Below are 24,151 nucleotides of genomic sequence, written 5' to 3'. Positions count from 1 at the left end.
TTTAAGGAAAGATTGTAAACCGTCTCCCAACACACATAGTTAAATCATTTTGTGGAAATACAAAAACATTGCTCACTCAACAACCCATAAATCTCTTATGCCTGTGAATTTCACAAATGGCAGCACTACATTTTTATACAGGGACGATAGTATCGCGAAAATCTGCAATTAAAAGGTATTTTTGTTTTGCAGTCTTTGGTACAGGATGTGATAAAACCGGAGATAATCAAACCACATGCAGCATTAATGATCCTTTATCACTGAGAAAGGGTCATATAAGAAAAGCTGAAGTACAACCAATAGATTTATGACAGGCTGCCCTCAGTGAACACATTAACTACGACCAAAGTCTCATTCCAAGCAGGGAGCTCCTTCAGTCTCACTCCTGGCTTCAAACGTGAGCTACAGAGCTTTCTTGGGAGGTTAAGCGTGCCAGACTCATACAGGTGAGCATTAAATATGCATATTTGAATGTGGGGCTGTAATGTGATTTCTTCTTTGGGTGACTCACTGCGAATCCCTACTTTTGTGCTTTTGAGTCTGATTATTTAATTCATGTGGTCTGATTTAGTTTCAGACTGATTAAACACTGTGAATACTTCTCTGACATGATTCATTGACACCTAAACGTTTGATTGCCATATTACATAAAACTTGTTTACATTTTATTTAATCAAGTTCCAAGTATGCAGAAAACGTGATTTTAATGATATGCATGCAAATTTGTTATGGTCTTTTGACAACAGTTGAGAGAAACTGACAGCAGTAAGTTACCTTTGATTCTAATCCTTTCTACACATGATACCATAAAATATTATTTAACTCTGTTTTTGTTCTTGTAGTCCAGAGGCCTTACAATGTTTAATGGACAGTTTGTGTGTCCAGGCTGAACGGTGTAGTGGTGGCTGAGTGGTGATTCGAGGCAGCAGATAAACCTCTGAGGAGAAGAAGGACTTCCCTCATGGACTCCAACAACGCCGACAGCGTGCACTATGGTCGCTGGAACGACGACAACATCAACATGAACGTGGAGGCATCACAGTCTACTGCTATGAGGTGAACGAGTTTTCATATTGTGGAAGATTTTCTGATGCTACTGAAGAACAAACCTATCGAGACTATGAAGATGTGGATGAGAAAGAACTATATACTGAGACATGAATGGATTCAATTATTGTTTAAGTTTGGCAGAGTAATAAAAAATAGTCACAAAATATGAAATTAGCATTTAAAACTGACACTATTGGTATGCAAAAAAAGAAGAAAAAAACAGGTAATAAAATATAATGTTAGAATGAACACAGTTGACTCAGCGCGCTCTCTCTCTCTCTCTCTCTCTCACTCTCTCTTACTCTCTCTCTTACTCTCTCTCTCTCTCTCTCTCTCTCTCTCTCTCTCTCTCTCTCTCTCTCTCTCTCTCTCTCTCTCTCTCCCTCTTTCTCTCTATCTCTGTTACATTCACAGGATCTATAACAGAGTGTGTACCGGTAGCTTGGGAGTCGCAGTGAAGGCAGCAGGAGCTTTGGCTGCACTGGTGTCTGTTTACGTCATAGGATATGTGACAGGATACTACGTCCACCGTGTTTAGTGCTGACTGTCATCACTATGCACTGGCTTTAGGATCACGAGTGTAATTATTCTTTTGTCTTATTGGAGGGTTTTCCCATCTGTCAAGGGTGCAGCTGGTTGAGCATTAAAACTCATTTTAATTAAGGAACAACTTTCCCTTTCAGAGTCATTCAGCAGCCAACATAGAACTTCAAAGTATTTTGTGTCTTTAAGTAATAACGTAATGCAGGGTTTTAATCCTTCCACTAAAACTGTTTGAATAACCGCATTACAAACAGAAATCTTGGCTTTATCAACATGAAATCTTGACCTCAACACTTATTGTTGAAACAGGTTTTTACTGCAAAAAAGAACAAAATAATTTATTTGGAATTGTTGAAATTGATTGACTCCACAATGACAAATCCTTCCTTCATTTCAAATAAACACCATACCACTTCAGTTCAGAGTCTGTCTGTCTGTGTGTGTGTGTGTGTGTGTGTGTGTGTGTGTGTGTGTGTGTGTGTGTGTGTGTGTGTGTGTGTGTGTGTGTGTGTGTGTGTGTGTGTGTGTTATTTGCATTATCTTTGCAAACCTAAAGGTTTAAATTTCAGGTCACGTCTACTATTTTGTTGTTTGGCTTGTGGCCTTCATCGGGGTATTCCTACTGCACATTACAGGCAACCTTGAATATGATTTAAAAAATAAGACATTTGAACTAACAGAGTCCATCTTCCACTGCGGCTCAATTGGTAAACACAAACAAGTGTTTATGTAAAAAAAATTAAAGGTTGTAAGTTTAAGATATAACCTGGATTTGACTTAATCAGACTGCTGAAGGTTTAGATTAACAAAATATTTGAGTAACACTGAAGTTGGGAGATCAGAGTGTTTATGACACATTTAGAGGTCTGCAGGATGGTTCAACTTGTGACCTTCAAAAAACAAATATTGAGTCTTCTGTCTGATCTGTACTGTAAAATTGACTTTTGGCGTAAGCAAATACTTCACAATATGTTCTCCAAATCACTGTAAGAGTGAACGGTGTTTGATTCCTCTCTTATCAGACGACACAATTTTGATAATAAGGAAGTAGATATAACTCCGGTAGTAATAAAACAACATTTATGTGACCAGTCCTACCGGTCCAATGAGCCAATGTACAGAGTCCAGTAAATAAAAAAATACGCACTTTGTTGTCTCGTCTCTTTTTTATTTTTTTATAAATTCTTACAATAAACCACTGAGGTGTTTGAAATGTGTCTATGATGCAATGGAAGGTCTGCCTTACTTCATCAGACCAGAGAAAAGATTTGTTATATATATATATATATATATATATATATATATATATATATATGTATACATATATATATATATATATGTATACATACATATATATATACGTATACATATACATATATATATATGTATACATATACATACATATATATGTATATGTATACATATACATATATATGTATACATATACATATATATGTATACATATATATATATATATATGTATACATATACATATACATATATATATATATATATATATGTATACATATACATATATATATATATATATATATATATATATATGTATACATATACATATACATATATATATATATATATATATATATATATATATATATATATATATATATATTCACGTTTGTCTTTTCGAAATAGGGACGAGGGCCGCAGCGAATAGGGACTCGATCTCTGGGTTCAATGTCTGACGTTCAGAGCGAAGACCAAACGGCGTTTTTGACTTTTTCCTACAAAATAACTAATGTATTCTCTGTCACTTTACCGACACGTAGCGGGAGACTTTCGTCACAATTATAATCAGCTGTGTGAAAAAAAGGGCAATCATGCGGAGAGGAAACCCGTCAGCGTGATGTCAAAGCCCGGACAGTGGAGAGGCGGACCCCAAGTGGCCCAGGACGTCCAGCTACAGCGCGCCTGAGCAAAATGAAACATGGATGAGGAGGTCGCCGAAAGTTGGGAGGAAGCCACCGATAGTGGGGTAAATAATGAAAGGCACGATGCCCCACCAGCTAAAGGCGAACGTACGGTCGCGAGTTTCTTTGTATTTCCGTGGTGATTTTAGAAGTTATCGTAACGTTGCTTTTTCTGTGTGTTCGTTCACGGCTCCCACGGGCCAACAATGTGGCTAAAGCTAGCGTTAGCTTCGAGAAACTTGGCGGAGCTAATGTCAAGTAGCGTTTAGCTAGCTCGCGAGGTTAACGTGGAGTTTAGCGAACAGACGTCAAATAGTGAATGTGGTGTTTAATACTTCTAACTCGTTTCTGGTGAAGTGACACAATCGTGGCCCTTTATTAGCCGAACGGGGACCGCTAACGGACCAGCTGTAGGAACAAAATGGTAAACCAACGAAGTGAAGAGTTCCCTTAGCTTAATGCTAAGCTAACACGAACACTTTATTAAATACATGTCGGTTCAACGTATCGGCACAAGTACAAACGTCACGCACGACTCTAAGCATTTCCACGAGCCATGTTGGACTCTTATTGAACATTTTGAAACGTTCATATTCAACATTCACGCTGTTCCCCGCGAGAACCGAACCGATCGGCGAACGACGATTAGCAGCGACGTGAGTAAGGTAAATAGGTCGACATTTCCACGTCAAAAAAGTCACGATAAGTAACTTTGCTGAGTGTGTGCGATTAGTTTCACGTTGGGTTGTCGTTCGCAGCCTGGTTTATATCCGACACACGCTACTGAATAATGCCAACCTGCCTAATTAACTTGGTGATTTCCTGTTACAAGTTGTTGTGGGGCAATGATTTCGGCCTTGTTGCCAACTGCTTCTCCGGGGACGAGCTAATTGTGACGCCACACTTGTAAATGGTTAACATTTCTCTAAAATTAGCTTCTTGTCGGTGGAGTTAGTTCGGCGAACTTTCTTCGGCTCGTGACGCCGGTAACGTGGCTCCGGTGAGAAATGAGCATGAACGTTTGGCGCTCGTGAGTTTTGAAGTTCACTTAAAAAACAAAAAAATGTTCCGTTAAAAACTCTCGTCATCAAACTTTTTAATGAACATTTTTCACTGCCTACGTCATGCGGTGATCGGTGGCTCCACGAGCACGTTGTGTCACCCTCTGCAGCGGACCCTCCTGCACGTGTATAAATAGCTTGTAACCAAATCCTGTCCTTCGTCCGCTCTCCGACTTGCTCGGTGCTTGCCGCACTTTTCTCTCTGCCCAAAAATCAGTCGGTCCATGTTGTTTGTTTTTCATAAATACACGATTGCACTTTCTTTTTACTCAACAGGAAATGGAAAAACGGTTAGAAGAGAAGCTAAGGATCAGCCAGAAAAACAAGTAAGGCATTTTAAAGGTAGAATAAAACATGGCCCAAATTTGTGACTTTGTTTTAAACACATTTTTATTAAAAACAATGCTGTTTTCCTATGTGTCTTGCTTAAAAGTACACACCTGTACCAGTGATTTAAAAGTCACTCTCCAGCTTACCACACAGGTGTTCTGCCAGGAGCCAATTACTTTTTTAGGGAAGCACACCTTCAATCCACGGAGATTATGTGATTCCAATATTTCAGCCATTTGTACATTTTTCAAGTGGCTTCAATGGTAGTGTGTATCCTAATTCTTCAGAAATGCTGTACCAAGTATGTATTCTGGAAGTCTTTTGGCCATCTAAGCTGTTATTGACACCCCTCCTCCCTGCTGTGGGTTTGCTTCTAGGGAGTCCAGTAACAATTCCTCCCGATCTCCACTAAACACAACCATGGTGATACAGGACGACTCTCAACCAGCGGTGCCGCCACCTCAGATACGCATTTTGAAGCGGCCTACAAGCAATGGGTCGTTGGGCTCACCCTTCAATCCGAACAGGCCCACGCCACAGGTCAAGTCTTTGGCTCAGCGTGAGGCAGAGTACGCTGAGGCCAGGAAAAGAATACTAGGCAGCGCTTGCCCAGATGAAACGCCTCAGGACAAACCCAACACTGACCGGTAATAATCCACAAATATTATGATGTATTAATACAGCCTAATAATGCGTTGTTGCAGGGCTAATGCGTTTGGTGTAGTTCTTGTTGCTGAAGACTGTGAGCCAAGTATCCAATAGAGGGAGGGAAAGAGCGAGACGGCAAAGGAATATATCTGAGTCTCTCGTAAACCTTGAGTCCAGTAATTCACGTACTTTGGTTGTTTATCAATGAAATGCGGTTATCACAGTGCCATCTATAACTCTTATCCCAAAATCAAAGTGTTTATTTGATTTGACCTGTGATTCAGAATGTTTCATTGGATCTGTGCTACTTTTAGACTTAAATCTTGAATTAGATGAAGAGAAAAACTCTCTCTCTCTCTCTCTCTCTCTCTCTCTCTCTCATATATTTATATATATATATCACAGAAAGCTGTCTGCCGCTTTGCATTGATTGATGTTCTCGATAATAGTACATAGTTCATTAAATTGAACAAGAGGACATTATTTTAGTTTGTCCTCAGTTGGATTTGAAGAATGGTGACTTGTGCCAACATTTATATAAACAAAAAAGAATGGCCACAAAGAAACTGAAAACGCCATCTTGAAGCCAGCTCCCTAAAACCAAGAGGAAAGCATATCATTTAAAATCACGTTAAGATTATTCTTTCTGTTGTGAAAATGCAGAGATCTTTTAATTAGGGTAGTTCAGGATAAAAACATCCTTTGCAAACCAGAATGGTGTGGAAACCTGCCAATGGAAACTAGTTGTGAGCCGTTTATGTCCAGCAGCAAGTTGCGCGTCTAAAAGGCTGCTGTTGCTAATGTGTTCCCGGTTGGTCTGATTTTTCTTTCAGGGTCGGTCGCAATAACTCTACATCGCCTTCAGAGGACACCCGATCAAACAATCACACTGTCCGGCAGCCAGCCGGCCCAGACGGCACCCAAGGTTTCCGACAGCACAGATAAGCGGTGCCATGGGGCCGCCCAGCCATTGAGAGGGGGGAGAGAGAGATATTAAGCGTCACCAGAGATCAACGACTAGCACTGGATTCTGAAAAACTTTCCTCCTTCAGTTCCCTTAAATATTGAACGGGCTGCCCGACACTTCCCACTAGCGGTCGTGTGGAACTGTCGGGGAGCGAGGAACTCAAGGAGGAAGTCAAATGGAAATGTGCTCTCTTCTCTCCTCACTCCAGTCTGTTTGACACTGTGATAATGGACATCTTCTGGACTCACTGTGACGATCCCTTTAAGAGACGCCCCCATCGCCCTCATTCGCCAGTGCCCAGCGGCTCAGTCTCAGGGCTGAGAGGCAGAAGCAAAGACTTGGACAAAGGTTGGCATAGAGAGGAGCAGAAGAAGGGACGGGCAAAATGAGATGAGCTGGTAATCGAGCAACAGCCTCTCCCCAGTCATCATCACCTGTCACACCTTTTACATTCATGTTTTTAGTTTTCAGATGTTGGCTCGCATCTTTTTTTCCTTTTTTTGTTTTTCTGGCTAGTCTTTAATTATCTATACTAGGGATGCTCTGATATCTAGAGTACAGATGTACATGCTATCACTATACATACACCACAAAGAACCGGTTCATTTAAACAGTATTCATTTTGAACAGCATCTGCAGTGTGAACGAAATAGAAATTATTCATCGGTTTTCATCTTTGTTTGGTGGTAAAATAGTCTTAAAAAATACTCGTTTTGGTTTGACATCTTGGGCTGCAGTTAGTGGCGGGTCTGCCTCCCAGAAACTCGCCACCAGAGCTGAGTACTTAACCGGTGCCCGTCCTGTAGTTAGCATTATCAGTGCACCCCTAATATGTATATTACCAGTTGTTTTTAAAAGCTGCGGCTGAGGGTCATGTTTGTCAAGTTGTATATCTGTTTACGGTTCTTGTTTTTTGTTTTTTAAATAAGCTTTTTCAGCTGTCTTCTTTGGACCGTCGCATCATTATTTCTATTTAAATAGTAAAAGCAAAACAAAAAAAAAGACGTAAAAAGGAGATTCCGGATATGTCTGTTTTTAAGTAGCTTTTCTGCCTTTTTTTTTTTTTTTTTGTATGAGATGGTAGCAATGTCGGAGCAGTATTTTAATCAAAATGAACCAAAATCCCATTTTAAAATCAACTATATATATATATATATATATATATATATATATATATATATATATATATATATATATATATATATATATATATATATATATATATATATATATATATATATATATATATATATATATATAATCTCAGTTAATTCAGATGTCATTGTGTGACGATGGTGTTTTCAGCAACTCGAAGTTAGGCAGGTGAATTTACTGCTGTACTCCGTCATATCCCCACCTCGTCAGCGGCACGCTGGTTTCTTCATGTCTCTCGCTGAAGTGCAGTACGTAGGAAACTCAGGTGTGCGTGAATGAAATGAACTAAGATTGTATTTTTCCAGCAGGTTTTTGATTGCTTAAAAACGACAGCAAATTTCCGTATTTTTGGCACTTTTGTGAGGCGCAGTGTGACATAGCGAGATGTAACTGAAATGATGTCCACGTCCCAAGATGAATGAATGCCGGTTGTTTTGTTTTACTTTTTTGTCTGTTGGCAACTTGGTTGGAAATGGTGACATCACCCCGTGTGATTGTTGGCTAACTGACGGTCCTCTGCTGAAATGGAAGATGGAGACACAGCTGTTTGTGAACTAGAGGTAGCGATTGCCTGTATGAGCAGGACCATTGTGCCCAGTAGATGAGCGCTCAATAAAGCCATATTCAGTGGTGCACATCAATAGACAAGCTCTTATTAAAAAGGGTTGTGGTCAGCTTGTGCCTCCTGTATCACGTCTTTTCTTCCTCATTGATTTTGGTTATTGTCTGTCAAAGTAATTGAATACAGCCGAGGGGAGAATTCACAATACTGTTAAGAGATTTCAGTTCAGGAAATAAAGCAGAGCAGGTGACGGATGGATTTAGCTGAGCTTTGAGAGAGAACTCAAACTGCCTGTAAATACTGACTTAATAAAATGATTTGCTAAAAAAAAGTATTTCATTTTGTGACGCATGTTTATTACTTGAAATTTGCAGGCCAGGGGCTTCGTCCAGAGGGGCTCATAATGTGCATCTGAAGAAGAAACGTTTTCCGGTTGAAAGTAGTTCCAATGAACACTGATTATCCAGTCAGACCGTATTCCACCACTGTATAAAATCTAAAATCCAACCCAAACTGCCCTCCAACGGTCAGTTGAAATTATTCTTTCTGGTAATTTGGCTAAGCTGACTAATGGGCTTTAACATGTAAACCCAGTAGTGCTTTATGGTCCTTCAACACTCCCAAAGACCCCTGTATCAATCACTTGAAAAAAATAGACATCTTTCAAAACACAGCAAGTTTACATAAATATATATTTTATTAATTAAAGGTAAACATGATTGTTTTGTTGCTTTAATAGAAAAAAAAAGGTGGACTTAAATCAGTCGGCACTTTCTGGCTCTAATGACTGACTGTCAGACAGAGCAGACGTTAGCTGCACTGGATGACAGTGTGTTCTGTGGGGGACAGGGTTTGACTGAGCGGCGGCCACGACGGGGATTCAGACAGCAGAGCGTTTATGCGTTTGTACTGTTTCTTGGACTGACGCCTCCCACACAGCAACCGAAAACAGTTCAGGAGACCCCGGTCTACTAGTACCTGGGGGGGAGGAGACAAAACAACTTGTTCAGGGTTTCTAGAAATATACCACACAAGAGATTATCTACTAATAATGGAAAAGGACAAGAAATATTGTGCGGGCAAATCAACAAGCATCAAAGTATCGCATCGTCGCTCACCTCGGTGACAAAACAAGTGAGAAAGTTGAGAGCGGCAACAGCGACAAGCAGCATTTTAAAGTTCATGTCAAGGAAGTCGTGCAGTTGTAAGATTCGGCAGACGACTGCCCCGGGATACAACGTCAGCCAAGTCGTCATAGCAAAGAGGACGAGCAGTACACAGAGGAAGATCCCTAGAGAGGAGGAGGAAAAGCAACACTTCTGAATTCGAGGTCCTTCATCTTCACGACAAACAGCGTGACAGTCTTTATCAGCACGGGTCTGAATGAGTCACCCTTACAACACCTGCACCAACATTGTTGTGGATGACTCACAATTGAAGAAAAGAGGTTTCTTGTGAGGGTAGCCCTTTGTGAACACCACTGCCATGAAGATGAACTGGAAAGCGGACAGACAAAACACACTGGTGTTCTCCATGTTGGGTAGATTGGCGCTGCCGAAAATCGTCGAATTGAGTGGAACGTACCTAAAAAGAAAAAAATACACCGTGGAACAGAGTTTTACAGTGTGTCAGAATGTTTAGTTAGCTTTTTTTTTTTTTAACTGACCAGTCCTGCGAGGTGGTGATGAAGAACACGGCCAGCTGGCCCACAACAATAACGCAGGTGTGGATGAGGAGGCTGCCCAGGACGGGGATGGCCAGCAGACTGGCTGAGGGCCTGCATGGGTGCAGCTCCTTGCTGGGGCCTCCTGCCCCCATCACGACGGCCAGCAAAGTGGCCAAGAGCAAGTCACAGTACAGGAACTGCAGGTCACCGATGTTTGTCTTCACCTGGAGACAGACAGAGAGAGAGCGAGACTTGACACATTTCACTGTACGTTCAGTAGGCCATGCGATCAGAGGTAAAAACTTTAGATTCAAATACATCAAGGCTTTATACTGGCAATGTTTAAAAAAAAAAAATGGTGTGCAGAGTCCCTTTTTCAAAATCCTGCGTGGTACGTACGCATCTGGCTTCACGTCCAGTGTTCTCTCTGGAATACGCTCGTTAACAAACCAGAGCCGGCATCCATCAGAGAATCAGCGCGTGGTAATATGGCGGCTTCTGTTGTTAAGCTAACAACGAAAACTTATCTACACCAATGAGCCGGCCTGTGAAGGTGAAATGGCAGCAGCAGGATGGCCACTTTGAAAACTGCTACTCACAGTATAGAGGACGAGGACGGAGCAGAACTGGATGAGGCTGTACATGGCCATGTACCTAAAGAGACTGAAGGAGGTGACCAGAGAACACCGGCCCTCTCTACACACACAGAGGAAAAAAGTTATTATTATTATTATATTCTGCCACAGATATTGTACTACAAACATTTCTGGTGTAGTTGCTTTGTCCATTTTTAGCCTCCTACTTGCTCACCGGATGAGCAGCGGCACACAGCTGATGTTTTCAGTCTTGGAAGTGAAAGGCGACGCGACAGAAGCCTCGGCTTCGGACAGGGAAACTCCGACGTCAGCGGCCTTCAGCGCCCCGCAGTCATTGGCCCCGTCCCCACACATCCCCACCCGGTAGCTGTAGTAAGACAAGTCATCAATTGATAGCTGGTGTTAAATTTGATGAATTATACAAACTACACATGATTAGACATTAATAATGGTGCAACATTTTACGTGGATTGCACAAATAGATACACCGGAGTGTCAGTGTCCCACAATACTTCATAGACTTTTCCACTGATGAGAATTAAATTCAGTTGTTTTTGGTTAGCATTGGTATTAGCTCCTTGACGCTAACATGGATGTGCTCTGAGATGCAGTTCCTCCAATGGCCACTACATAGGCCAAAAACCTTGACATTTTTTTTGGTGGCACTAGATTTGTTTTAGCTTTTCTACCACTTATCCATCAACCCATTTAATCATATTTCAAGTGTTGGAGCTTTAGGTTAAGAAGTGTTTGATTTCCCTTTAACAATTTTCTTTTCTTGTGTGGGAACTCACTTCAGTTTCTGCAGCTCCTTCACCAGCTGGGTTTTCTGGTCCGGAGCCATGCGTGCAAATACGGTGGCTCTCAACAAAACCTGCAAAGACGGCATGTCAAGGAAGGTTGATGTCGATTGTCACACCCTGTCACTACTCCCTCACCCTCCCCCAATTGTTGTATGCTGGCGTCATTTTGATGTAGAAATAGTATGGTCCATTCTGCTGGGATAACATAACATCCATTACCTTTGGTAAATACTCAGGAAAGTGATTACAGAGGGCAGCAAAGGACTTGCCATTAATAGCCAAGTGATAGTCAAACCCACCCTGAGAGGAGAAAAAAAACACAGGAAAACATTAACAATAGCAACCAAACAGCATCCTCCTAGTTTCCAAATGTAGGCCATGAATGTCTATTAAGTGTGATATTGTGAGAGCTACCGTACATAATCATTAAAATGTAAAAATCAGTTGGAACTAGGTTCGACTTCCAATCAAACTCTTATCACTCTTCTCTTTCAAGTCCCATTGCATGGCAGCTTATGAAAAGACTTGTGACTCATAGTGCAGGTCATCCCCTTTAATGTTTGTTATGATTTTTAAAACGGTAGAACGAGCATCTACAATCCAAAATGCCCTGTGTGAAAGTTGCTCCAAGACTGTCCTCGGAGAACAGGAAACAAAGTTCCCATCTTCCCAGATGTTTTATTATAGTACACCGCAGACTTAAAAAAAGACGAAGCGGTACCAACCCGAGTGACAATAGAGGTTTGTGTGACAGGAGCCACTCCTTCCTCCAGGCTGAACTTCAGGGTCGGCACGGACTGGGCAGTTTGGGCGGTTGCATTAACAAATATCACAGGCTCATCAAATCCCATCATGCCGCAGACTTTTGCTACATTGACTGCCGTTAAGATGTTGTCCCCTATGTGAAGAAGGACAAAAGAAATTGTTTGACATGAGATTGCCGACATTGAAGATGATGCATTGAACGGTTTAATTAATAAAAAAAAGTCAGAAAGTTCTCTCACCGGTGACCATGACGCTGCGGAGGTTTGCCAGTCTCAGGATGTTAATAACCGTGGCACTTTCTGGCTTCACCAAATTCTTCATTATCAGCAAGCCCAGGAACCGCATGTCCTTCTCTACCTCCCCTCTGTGGAAAGACAAGCAACTGCACTTCAGCATAAGCAGATTTACAACACGCTTCAGGTGTAGGAAAATGAGTCGATTAAAAAAAATAAAAATAAAATAAATAAAAACACAAAAAGCAGCCAGAAGCACAGAAGTGGCTTCCCACCGTTCAATGGCCCTCAAGTCAGTGTTCCTGTCTACTGGTTTATAGCCGAGCGCGAGGACTCGGAGGCCTTCACTGGAGAAGCCGCTCAGTTCACTGGAGAACTGCGCTGGCACTGTAAACAGGAAACAGCCCGGTTAGTATGAATGTAATGTAAAAGAGTAAACAGCAGACAAGGTGCAGATTTCATTTCATTCACATATATACATTAACAGAGTCTTCTTATTATAATATTAATGACAAGTTACTGACCAGTTTCTGCTCGGCAGAGGCTTGCCACCATCTCAGGGGATCCTTTGATGAACGCCAGCACCGACTGTCCCCCGTGGGCCACCGTCACCACACTCATCCTCTGCAGTGCCGAGGAGAAGGGAAACCTCCGGACAATGGCCAACGCCTCGCGAGTGGACTGAAAAGAAAAGACAGAAGGTTATTGGTCTCGGATAACTGGGAACTGCAAAGGTACACAAACTAACTGTTTATGTTGCAACTTTTCTCATCTATTTTTTATTTTTGTTTCAGTAAATTAAGTCTGTAATTTCATACATTGACCACAATATCAAAATCTAAGGCTAAAAATTGACAAAAATGGAAAGAACAATTAACTAACTAGTGCTACTGATCGGTCAATACGAGAGGAGGGACACTCACAGTCCCTTGTGTAGGAGGTTTCAGAACAGCCAAAACTCTGTGGCCTCCAAACTCTGCATCCAGCACCTTTCCATCTCCCTCTGGCTCCTGAAGGGTCTGTAAAAATAAAACGTAAATATGGCAATTTAGATTAACATGTAGCAGAAGATGAAATGTTATAAGGGATCACCGGGGTCGTGCAACGTCCCAGAGGTGCGAACAAGTAGCTTGTTAAAGTAACACCGTTTCAAATAGACTGTCCATTTTGGCATTTGCTGGCACATTCAAGTCTAACAGTGAGTCACGTGTGGGGCTTCGTATATCCAACCTGAACACAGTTACACAATGTTTGCCCTGTTCATTACTGATCTTTATCCCACAATTTTAGAATATCAGTTCTTGAAGTTCTCCTTGTGTTTAGACATTTAACATCCGGGAACTTCGGCTTCTTGTGTTGAAGAAGAAAAGGGTTTTGATTCATTAATACTAATAGAGAATTTTCCACACCCTTAGTAAATAAAATAAGTGTCATACCCAGCCAGTGGACTCGACCATCTTGAGCTCCAGAGGGTCTCCGAGGGGCCGTCCTTGCAACAGCGTCACAGTGTGACAGCAGGCCAGGCCTGAGAGCATGGGCCCCGGGGGCAGGAGTCTGGGGTCCGGGACCAGCTCGGAGAAACCGGCAGTTCCCGCCTCCATCACTCCCCACACGTCGAGACCCCCCTCCGTAAGCGTCCCTGTCTGGAGAACACAATAGTGCACCAATGAAAGGAGACTTCAACAGGCGAGTTTACAAGCTCTCCGCGTACAAAGAGTGGATTCCCCCTCACCCACCCTCACCTTGTCAAAGCAGAAGATTGAGACCTTTCCGCAGACGTTGATGCGTGGCGGGCTGATGCAGAAGATTCCCTGTCGCTTCAGCCTGCGCTGGGCGTAGATGGTGCCCGTGGTGATGGCGGCGGGCAGGGCGGGAGGCACTGCGATGGTCACGACATCCAGGCTCCTAATCAACAATCCCTGCCAGGTCATCTGGACACACACATCCAGACACACGTCAGTGTGTCACTTTCTTTATCGTTGGCATCCCAAATCAAAAATAAATAAATAAATAAGGGAAAGAGCGAGACGGCAAAGGAATATATTTGACTCTGTCGTCTCCCTTGAGTCCAGTAATTAACGTACTTTGGTCGTTTAACAATGAAGTGTGTTCATCACAGTGCCATTTATAACTCTTATCCCAAAGTGTTTATTTGATTAGACCTGTGATTCAGAATGTTTCATTGGATCTGTGCTACTTTTAGACTTAAATCTTGAATTAGATGAAGAGAAAAACAACGCAAAAAAGTATGTAAACACACACATACATACATACATACACACACTGCAGCTCCTGTATATATATATATATATATATATATATATATATATATATATATATATATATATATATATATATATATATATATATATATTCTTTGCACTTACATTAGTTTTCCAGAGGATCACAATGCTGTAAATGGTGCCAATAATAGCTGAAAGGACAGAAATAGAAAATAGCTTATTGATGTTCACTTGGTGAATAATAGGTCAGAAAGACGAGAATACATCAAATTAATTTATCGTAAATACAGATAACGTTTGCTTCTTATACAGTCTGGAAACACTGTTAAAAGGCGCTTACCAACAAAACCCAGGATGAGCAAGAACTTGGTAGAGTCCTTGTAGAAGCGGAAGTCGATTGGCTGAGGATGCATAATGGAGCTGACGAGGCTACCTTTGGCTGTGAAAAACCCTGAGGATGAGATAAAAAGCAGAACTGGCTTGACTTGGAGAGCAAACTTAAGATCTTAAAAAGGAACTCTTCACAGTGCAAACGTTACTATTTACAGCACTGCAGACTCGCAGGTTTTAGCGAGTCTGCATTGAAGCACTGAAAAACTATATGACTGGATAACACAAGACGAGGATTATACCGCGCAATTGGTGAGAGTTTGTAAAGCTGTATTTTTCATACAGTTTTGCTGATGTTACACACAGACGCCATTTACTTCAGTTCATCAAGGATGTACTTTGTTTTTCGATTCAGCAACATTCAAGGTATCACAGGATGAGTGACTGATATACTCCACGGATTACCTTGTACACTTTAATAGATGTCTCACAATTCTTTTTGTTTTGTTTTACAGATTCACGTCGGGGTTTCGACTCACCGGTGCTCGTAACCACAGCAACAGCACCGCCGCCTTTGGCCTGAATGAGCTGGGTGCCACAGAAGAGGGTGTGTCTGCGCTGCTCCGTCTCCGAGCTGTACCTCATCTCACCGGTCGGCAGGGGCGTCTTCAGCACCGGGACACTTTCACCTGGACACGAGGAAGAGGACAGGTGGATGCAGCGACTCCACACAGGACGATGTAAAGCAAGCCATCACAAACGGTGGATCACGCAACTGAGAAAATGTTTTTCTTTCATTTCAGATTGGAGCAGTTTGCCATTTCATAACAGTTGGTTCAGATTTAGGACGTAAAACTGATGCGCCGTCTTTTAACAAGGGGCAATAAAAATGCTTAAACCCCTCACATGTGTGCAGTCATCTTGAGTATCACTTGTGATTCTAAATCAGCCTGAAACCTTTATCCCAGCTTTAAAAAAGGAACATGGTGTACGTTTTTAGTGGCTTCTAGTGGTTTAAATACCCCTCAGCTCTGCCCTCCCTGAGCGTGCCGCGCCTACAGGTAGGGATAGGTATCTTTAGGATTTTAGTACAACTAGGAGCTAAATATTGTTTCTACAGCAGCAACATCAAAGTCACCATATAAAGTAATTAATAACTCACTGGAAACAAATGTGAAATAATAATGAACATGTCTGATTGAAGTTTATTTAGAATGAGGAACACAGACGTCAGCCAGTATCAGTTGTTCTTCCTGTTAATGTAGCGGCGGTGCTTTGAATTTGGTTTCACTTTTGTTCGTGCTTGCTGAACAGAAGTACAAATGCTGGGTATTTGCAACCAAATATTTGATTGCACAAGAGTAGGTGCTGTTGCTGGGGGGGTGTTGGGGTTGGTTGATCACCTGTGAGCATGCTCTCGTTGACCAGACACTCCCCGGCCAGCAGGGCGGCGTCACAGGGCAGCAGCAGACCTTCTTGGGGGATGATGAGACAGTCGCCGGGGACCAGCTCCTCCGAACTCACGTACTCCTCCGCTGAAGAAAACGCACACAAACGAGTGAATGCATGTCTCTGTGGAGAGATGGCTGTACTGGGTCAGGCAAAACTAAACGACTTGCTTTTCTTCTGGTTAGGCTTCACGGCAATTTCTGAAAAATAAACTGGTCCTATAACCGGCCGAAACTAAATCTTATTTCTTCGCATGTCGTCACGTTTGCTTATTGACAACAGTTTGCTTTTTTTTTGCCATCCCTGTTCAATATGGACAGTCTCATAAATTCTATTGTAAACCAGGACAGAAACTTTTCATACAGCGTGAACTTCAATGTTATTTTGTATATTTGAACAATACATTTATATTTTAACCCACTTTATAATTATGGTGATTTATCAGTACATGAAAGCACACTACACATTACTGCCGGACTCATGTTAAACACGTCCATACATATTTCTGAAATTACAAGAAATTCACATTCGAAGAAGAGTACCTTCGCAAAAGCTCACCTCCTGAGTTTGTCCGTACCGTGACATTTATGACAAAGTGGGCCATGTTGTGAAGAGTGATGCTTTGCTGTGGAGTAAGGTTTGTATAATGTTATTTTATCCATGTCCAGAGCTAAAACCACAACAGAGTATGGTCCAAATAAGTGTCACCACTGCAAGCTCACCTTGCGGATCTCATAAAGTGAGAGGCCGATGGAGAAAACGGAGATAATAAATATGCACACGGCGTAATAATAATACTCATCGCTCAACCACAAGATGATGCTCAACACTTGGAACACGTAGAACGGGTTGAGGACCTAAAAAGGAGCCGATAAAGAAAGAAAGAAAGAAAGAGAAGAAGGAAAGAGAGAGTTCAATTTGATACTTCACCTAGTCATTTGAATAAAATAAATCACTTTAAACTATCCAAACCCTCATAAAAAACAAACAAGCAAACAACTCTGAGCCAGGCATTATATAAAAAGGACAGATTTTCCATCTCACCTCCTCAAACAGCAGTTTCATGTAAGGCTTCACAGGCACATCAATAAGGTTGGGCCCATACATGCATCTCCTGAAAGAAGTCATGTCATGAATAACTTAGCGACACCCTCTGAGATTGAAGAATCAGATTAATTTCCCCATTCACAGATATTTTCCTACCTCACACTCTGCTCCAGGGGACTCAGGCCCTTTTGGAAATCATGCAGGTCCTTGCAGGTCCAGTTCTCATTGAGGACACTACGGACAAAAAGATGAAAGAATTCTATGTTAAAAAAAATATAAATGAAATATTGGACTTTCTAGCTATACATGTTGGAAGCACTGCCTAAAAAACATCTTCAATCCAAAACATACAGGATGAACCTAGCTGCTCGGGAGTGTGTACAGTGCTGTGTTCCTGTGATTCTCCCCCTCTCTCGTTTCAGTACCTGACACGACAGAAAGCTCCTTTCCTGGGCAGCCAGATGTAGCGCAGTCCCTCAAACAGGTAGTAGCGCAGCAGCGTTTTCTGGAACACAACAACGGGCACTTTCAGCATTAGGAGGAAGAAGATCCCTCAACACATTGTTTTGCCAAACGTTAACTTTCTCCTCACCTCCTCCTTGTGTAGCTGAACCGTATCCCTGCATTCATTGTCCTCTAATTCGACCATTAACTCCAAACTGAAAACGAGACAAACCCAGTGAGTAGAGCCCACACACAGTTTCCACAGATACGTGTATACTGGTGTTATAAGCCTCATACAAATAAAAAAAGAAGGTGATGCTAAAAGAAGGAAGGAACCTGAAGCTGACCTGTTGTCCTCCATCTGCTCTGTGAGGACCTCCACCACATGATGCTGGTCAAAGCTGTCCTGAAGGTACAAATGACACTGATACGCTGGTGTTTGTTGGAAACTAGGCATAACCAAGATGATTATTCTTAACTCGCTGACCAGAATGTCACGAGACAGCGCCAACAAATACAAAGCAAAGTATGGAATCAAATATACTTGTTGTAGGATATTAATGCCACATTTCATCCAGTAAGTACACGTGAATACAACAGATGGTTTGGGTAATAAATATTGGTCAGGAAACTGGTAAAGCAAGAATAAGCATTTATCACAACCAGAGTGGTTGCAACTATGAGCTGCATTAAAACAAATACTGGCTTTTATTTTTGTGCCAGAATTTATTCTGAAAAAGACAAACAGCTTTTTTGGAGACCAATCTTTCACGACTAACATTTCAGCGCACGTTCTATTAAACAAGAAAAGGGGAAAACTTGGGACAAAAGGGACGATTCAATTCCTCACTCTTATTAGCAGAATATCCGCAAACGCCAGAGAGCAGGAGCAGCAGCGGGCGAGGACAGCGAGGCGCGGGCGCCAGTGGAACAAGAGCAGGAGGAGACCCAAGGACAGCGCAGCAGTCAGATGACACAACCACACCCGCCAGCGCACCCACTTATAGCCCTGAACGTCCTGGTGGGGCAAAAGAGTCGAGATGGGCCACTCAGATTAAAACAAAAAGATCATTTCCATTGTGCTGGTGAGTTTTACTGCACCCGTACATGTAGTTTGTTACACTTGTGTCCACCTTTGTGTGTGTCCACTGTTGTGCATGTGGTTTAGCAGAAGAAAAAGACAGTGGACGTTCCTTACCATGTGTGAGTCAGGACTGAGCAGGCGGTCTCTTGGACTAGGTGAGGGGAGTCCGCTCTGCAACCCGGCCGCACTACCTACAGGACAGGGACAATGTTTCACATGAACTGAGCACACCCTCAAAGTCAATACAAACAAAGCACATTCTGCACAGCTTTAGTCGAGTCCATGTTGCTCACGTTTGCTCAGACTGTATGGCTGACTTACCAGACACTCAACAGCCTTAAATGATGTTTTACATTTAATTCATTCCTCTAAAAAAAAAAAAAAAAAAGACTGAGCAATTCTAGGGAGAAAAAAAGGGATACATGATACATCCCTGGACGCTGCTTAACTTTGTAAACATATGGAAAACAGTGGAAGGTTACCTTAAAGTGCAATAAACGCGGAGTCCGACGAAAAACACCGAGCTGCTCCAGAAACATTAACTTTTAATGGCTACAGAAGGGGAGTAAAATGCCCCATAAAGTATTATAAGTTTGCTCCAACCTCACAGTAAAGACACATAACAGCATACAATAACCGAGAAGATTAAAAGAAAAATACCATAAAGGAAAGTGAAGTATTTACGGTGTTTGTTTAACCCGAGGACGGACAAAGCGACACGGATTTGCGCTTCCGTTTCCGCGGATGTGGATTAAAAACTACAACCATTTCATACTAATTAACACCTTTGAAGGGGAAACAATGTGCTTACCCTTACTCAGGACAGCTTCAAAACACGTTGTATCTGTGCCGGTATGTCCGTGTCAGCCGCCTCTACTTAGGTAACTACCGCTGCTGTTGCGTTACACCTCGCGGCTGCTTTTTTTCCGACTTTTTTTTTTTAAAAACCCACCTGCGTACGTGTCGCGCGCGAGACACCTGACGACGACTACCACTGAACAACTTCACATCCCCAAGGCCATGTCTGTTGAGGCGTTAAACTAAGAACCAGGATCTTGTCAATGAAAGGGCCTGAAAGTGTCAATAATGGTTTTATTCCACAGTGTTGCACTGGTGACTGGCTGCTAAACAAAGAAACTACATGCATAGTTCAAAGATAAAGGCTCTGTTACAAGTCGGCTTTATGTCATCAGGGTAACTTTCTGTGCACGGGTTGTTAAGACATGAACCACCTGACAGAAAAGGCAGACAAACTCTTCATTTCATATTTCAGAGGGTTTTTAAAGTAGCAGCGTGTAGAGTTTAGTGCCATCTAGCTTTAAGGTTGCAGATTGCATCTGACTGAATAGCCAATCTGCCGATCCGTCCTTTTTCAAGTGTGTTGGAGGGCTATACGGATACAGTGGCCTTCTGGCAATGTAATAAAGGGTCCGGGCCGTCACTATAGAGCCATGTGTTGTTTGTCTGTTCTGGGCTACTGTAGGAATGTGGTGGAGCAACAGAAATAGGCCCCGCCCCAATACAGCTCATTTTAAGCTACAACAATGAGTTATGCACAAATAAAAAGGTGTTCCTTTAAATCAAGTCTGATGTCACCTCTGCATGAGGCATACAGCGTATTAACTAAAAACTGGTGTCAGATCTGTACTCCGTATCAACCAGGGCCCTAATCCTCGTACCTGGCTTACTGACATAGCGAGATGATTTCCAGGATAAAATGATGGAGATCAGGTTTTTTGGTTAAACAAAGCCAGTTTAGGTCAATCATCATAGCAACAAATCCAAATCCTCTAACCTGTCCGAAGCAGGTTTAGTGAAAGTTTACTGGATAAGATGGCCACTCCCGATGGATAAAAAGCAGCTCCTTCCTCATGCATGAAGGAGCAATATTAGTTACATTAGTTTTATACAGAGACAGTTCTTCCAAATCGCCAAGATCTGTTCTTACGTCATCATGACCTCCTGGACGAGCGTGATCGATTCTGCAGACAAGGACTCACTTATTTACAAAACTTTCTGGAGCCGTACATTGAACACAACACAGCGCAGCCGTCTCACATACTGTACAAAGTAGAGTGGATTGTGTAAAAAATAACGCAAAGCCACAGCTCGCTTTTTTGCGAGTGGTACATGTTTGTACAGTATCTGCGATGAGGAGAACATTGTGAAAGCCGCTGCTGGCCATCCTGTTTATACTGTTTATTTAGCGCTTAACAAACTTATGGATATGTTGAAAGCACTCAAAATTATGACAGTCATTAGTACACCACACATATCATTATTGTAGAACATTATGAAGGTGGACTCATGATGAGAATACTTATCCCTGCTTCAATTGATTGGATTTCAGATTATGAATAATACAAACATACTGATCCCCCATACACACATTCAAACTCCTAGTTATATGGTGATCTACACACACATACATGAATATACACATATATAGTACGTGATACGCACATACAGTACATAAATCCTCATAAGTATATTTTAATTTGTATACTATGTGCCAGCAGGCACATTAAATAAATATAATCTGATTGATTTGGGTGATGAGGCACTTAAAATTAGCAGATACATTTCCCCAACACTGATACATTTACTTGTCTGATATTTTGCGACGTGAATCTCGCCTGACCAGCGGCGCCGGCGTTACGCTTTGAAGGAGGATCCAGCTTCGTGGAACCAACATATCTTATAGTCAATCATCTCGTTAGGCTAAGCTGGATAATAGGACATTTGATCAACTTTGTTGAACCACGTACGAGGAATAGGGTCCAGGTATCAGTGGGGTGGCATTGTGATGAAGCAGTCGGATGAGTGCGTCCCAAACCTTTATGTTAAAAGATTGTTCATATGGATGCAATCTACAGAAAGACACCAGAGCAAACGTCCATATTATGTGTGTCCCACTTGTAGCTCTTGTGTTGGCTTCTCCACACACACACACACACACACACACACACACACACACACACACACACACACACACACACACACACACACACACACACACACACACACACACACAAAGATGCCAAAGAACTGATTCATTTGTTTTTGTCACAGTTCATAACACATGACCTTGGTATAGTATCATGTGAAGGCTAACCAAGGCGCGTGTAACTAAATGTGAGATATTTCGCCCGATCACATGCTTGCTTTGCTGCAACTAGGCCAATCTCTACCAAGAAGGTAATTCGTCATGGTTTGCGGTTTGCCAGATTGTTTGGAACGATTTCCCTGTTATCTTCATAAGCTCCAAAGTGGTGTCCTGTTCCAGCCGGTTTCAAGTGACAAATTCATTGAAGTACCTCAACTAAAGAGGCTGTCTCAGCACACACTGGAATTCCAGGCTTCTCAAGCCATAATTATTCCCCTTTTGAAATTACCATTTTGTCCCAGGCAGCAATTAATACCTCACTGTTTAAAATGGACCACCTGCATTTTGTCGGAGAGAGGCCACAGGAAAACGTGGAAGACCACGTATTCGTACAAATAGGACTTTATTAATCCTGCTGTGGCCAATGAGCTGTGGTTTAACCAAAGAAAGTCCGGTCTTTCAGTTTTATCTTCATTCATTACGCACAAAATGTCTGTGATGTAAATAAAAAAAGGGAAACAGCGATGGACACATGACTAAGCAAGAAAACAAGAAAGTCATCTGTGCTGATGATGGAAAAAGACAACCGGCCTTTAACCTCAAATAGCACCAGCTTCATGCCAACAGCCTCTACGCTCAACAGTTTGTTGGGCTAGCCTGAGCCCCCTTCTGGTGCCTGGCTCTGTTAAAGCTAGCTATCTCTGCACTGCAACTATTCCACTCTCAGCCGCCTCCATAGTCATTGACCGCAAAGCTGCTGGCAGATTCATCGCTCCAGCTCTAATTGAGACACTTGGTAGTAGTTACTGTATTAGTGTTTGTATACCTGCGTTAGGAATAATAGTGGGCGGTTGTGAGGTTTGCAGCACGTGCATGAGCCGAGAGCTGGAGCATTTCGATTGCCTCTCAACGGCTCTCAACATGTCGACGGTTTGAGACTGCAGCTAATAGCCAACTATGCAAGCAGAGGGAGAGCGACTCCATCCTCTACTCAGGTACACACTATTTCACTACACTTTTACACGGACAACGTGTGTTTGATGCCATACAAATGATTCATAATAATAATATACAGCTCCTTTAAAATGTCATTCTTGGAGATGGGGAGGAAGCAGAGACTGACAGCTCGCCATCAACTGCACAATCTACTAAACTAAACACATCTGCTTGGCTCTTTAGCCCCTGGAGGTAAGAAAGGGGAACACATGTTTGTTTTTGTGTTTTACTTTTTGTAATTTAGGTAAAATTACCCTTTAAACTCCACCAAAGTTTGCATTTGAAGCACACAGCTGATATTGAATCACACAATGACATGACAGGCTCATTTCTTGCTTTGATCAAAACAACTTATGTCTCGTTATTGATTGCCTAACGGTGATGGTTACATTAAACTGAACTATCCACAACACCAGTTAGTCACTAGCTACATTGTTGGTTAACATGGCTGCTGATTAGTAGTCAGTGATGCACCTAAAATTTGAAGCTAATCAAGATTTACACAGACAAAAAAACAATAGCACCACTGGTTTTAAGCTAATCTTGTTCGTTTAGAGCACTCAAACACACTCACCGTGCCTCTCCATCCTCCGGTCACGAAGACTGTCTCCACATAACCATCGGACAGCAGAAAGTGTCGTCTGGCTGGACGGACGCGCTTCCTTGATCGATCCCAACCCCGCTATATAACGATAACGATATGTCCTTCTACGGCGAGTCGCGATGTCCAAAATAGTCGCATGCGTGACAAAGTGCAAAAACGCCGGTAGGCTCATGCCAGCTTGCTGCAGAGCCGCAGTGCTTATTTACATCAGATACTTTTCTCTACATGGCAAACATATTTCCTCAATATGTTTTGTTAAAGAGTAAATAAAAAACGACATAACTTTGATTACAGTGTCATTTGGAAGCTTTTGCCTATCCTAGAAATGTCCAATAGGACTGTGAAAATGCCCAGAAACGCACTCTTTGCTTTTCTATGGCATCCTATGCAAATTGCTCATAATCTTAAACCTACGCCATCAACTTATTTATTCAAGCTTTCAAGCTTTATTATAAGCCATTCATAAAAGAACAACTGCTGGGTTGCCAAAAAGTATGGAAACCCCTTCAGCAGGAGTTTGTACTCCCTCTGCATTGCA

At 42.0% G+C, this 24,151-nt stretch overlaps 3 protein-coding genes across 4 annotated transcripts; 2 read left to right on the top strand and 1 right to left on the bottom strand.

Annotated features, from left to right (window-relative positions):
• Positions 1-961: 961 nt before the first annotated feature.
• Positions 962-1,588, top strand: smim1 (small integral membrane protein 1). The gene is made up of 2 exons (XM_068598137.1): positions 962-1,056; positions 1,465-1,588. Exons 1-2 carry the CDS (start codon positions 962-964, stop codon positions 1,586-1,588), a joined length of 219 nt encoding a protein of 72 aa, XP_068454238.1.
• A 1,882-nt stretch (positions 1,589-3,470) lies between these two features.
• szrd1 (SUZ RNA binding domain containing 1) lies at positions 3,471-7,694 on the top strand. The gene is made up of 4 exons (XM_068597728.1): positions 3,471-3,589; positions 4,862-4,911; positions 5,293-5,562; positions 6,397-7,694. Exons 1-4 carry the CDS (start codon positions 3,542-3,544, stop codon positions 6,506-6,508), a joined length of 480 nt encoding a protein of 159 aa, XP_068453829.1. The 5' UTR covers positions 3,471-3,541; the 3' UTR covers positions 6,509-7,694.
• A 1,227-nt stretch (positions 7,695-8,921) lies between these two features.
• On the bottom strand, positions 8,922-23,674 carry atp13a2 (ATPase cation transporting 13A2). 2 transcript variants are annotated; one of them, XM_068598415.1, is made up of 29 exons: positions 23,584-23,674; positions 19,022-19,098; positions 18,674-18,841; positions 18,171-18,229; positions 17,972-18,038; positions 17,805-17,884; positions 17,536-17,613; positions 17,377-17,446; positions 17,055-17,189; positions 16,891-16,957; positions 16,287-16,418; positions 15,423-15,572; positions 14,894-15,004; positions 14,698-14,744; positions 14,053-14,241; positions 13,747-13,953; positions 13,234-13,329; positions 12,835-12,991; positions 12,586-12,697; positions 12,317-12,441; positions 12,038-12,210; positions 11,532-11,612; positions 11,304-11,383; positions 10,724-10,876; positions 10,513-10,609; positions 9,914-10,137; positions 9,680-9,831; positions 9,366-9,538; positions 8,922-9,225 (listed from the first exon to the last, which is right to left on the bottom strand). In XM_068598415.1, exons 1-29 carry the CDS (start codon positions 23,594-23,596, stop codon positions 9,058-9,060), a joined length of 3,441 nt encoding a protein of 1,146 aa, XP_068454516.1. In that variant the 5' UTR covers positions 23,597-23,674; the 3' UTR covers positions 8,922-9,057. The 2 variants fall into 2 exon arrangements, with proteins under 2 accessions (XP_068454516.1, XP_068454517.1); XM_068598416.1 differs by lacking the exon at positions 23,584-23,674 and adding an exon at positions 19,719-19,764.
• Positions 23,675-24,151: the final 477 nt, after the last annotated feature.

Source organism: Clinocottus analis, unplaced genomic scaffold, assembly GCF_023055335.1.
Source record: "Clinocottus analis isolate CAN_PGR_092001 unplaced genomic scaffold, fCliAna1.0.p SCAF_4, whole genome shotgun sequence".
In the NCBI taxonomy this organism is placed as follows: Eukaryota; Metazoa; Chordata; class Actinopteri; order Perciformes; family Cottidae; genus Clinocottus; species Clinocottus analis.
Note: the sequence above shows the minus strand (reverse complement) of the source record. Positions and strands in the feature narration are given on the sequence as shown.

Coding starts and splice junctions, on each gene's coding strand:
- smim1 (XM_068598137.1), top strand. CDS start 962: ATGGACTCCAACAACGCCGACAGCGTGCACTATGGTCGCTGGAACGAC. Junction 1,057..1,464: donor TCACAGTCTACTGCTATGAG/GTGAACGAGTTT, acceptor TTACATTCACAG/GATCTATAACAGAGTGTGTA.
- szrd1 (XM_068597728.1), top strand. CDS start 3,542: ATGGATGAGGAGGTCGCCGAAAGTTGGGAGGAAGCCACCGATAGTGGG. Junction 3,590..4,861: donor AGGAAGCCACCGATAGTGGG/GTAAATAATGAA, acceptor TTTACTCAACAG/GAAATGGAAAAACGGTTAGA. Junction 5,563..6,396: donor GACAAACCCAACACTGACCG/GTAATAATCCAC, acceptor TTTTTCTTTCAG/GGTCGGTCGCAATAACTCTA.
- atp13a2 (XM_068598415.1), bottom strand. Junction 16,419..16,890: donor GGTACGGACAAACTCAGGAG/GTGAGCTTTTGC, acceptor CGTTTTCTTCAG/CGGAGGAGTACGTGAGTTCG. Junction 11,384..11,531: donor TTCCTGAGTATTTACCAAAG/GTAATGGATGTT, acceptor CCGTCTTTGCAG/GTTTTGTTGAGAGCCACCGT.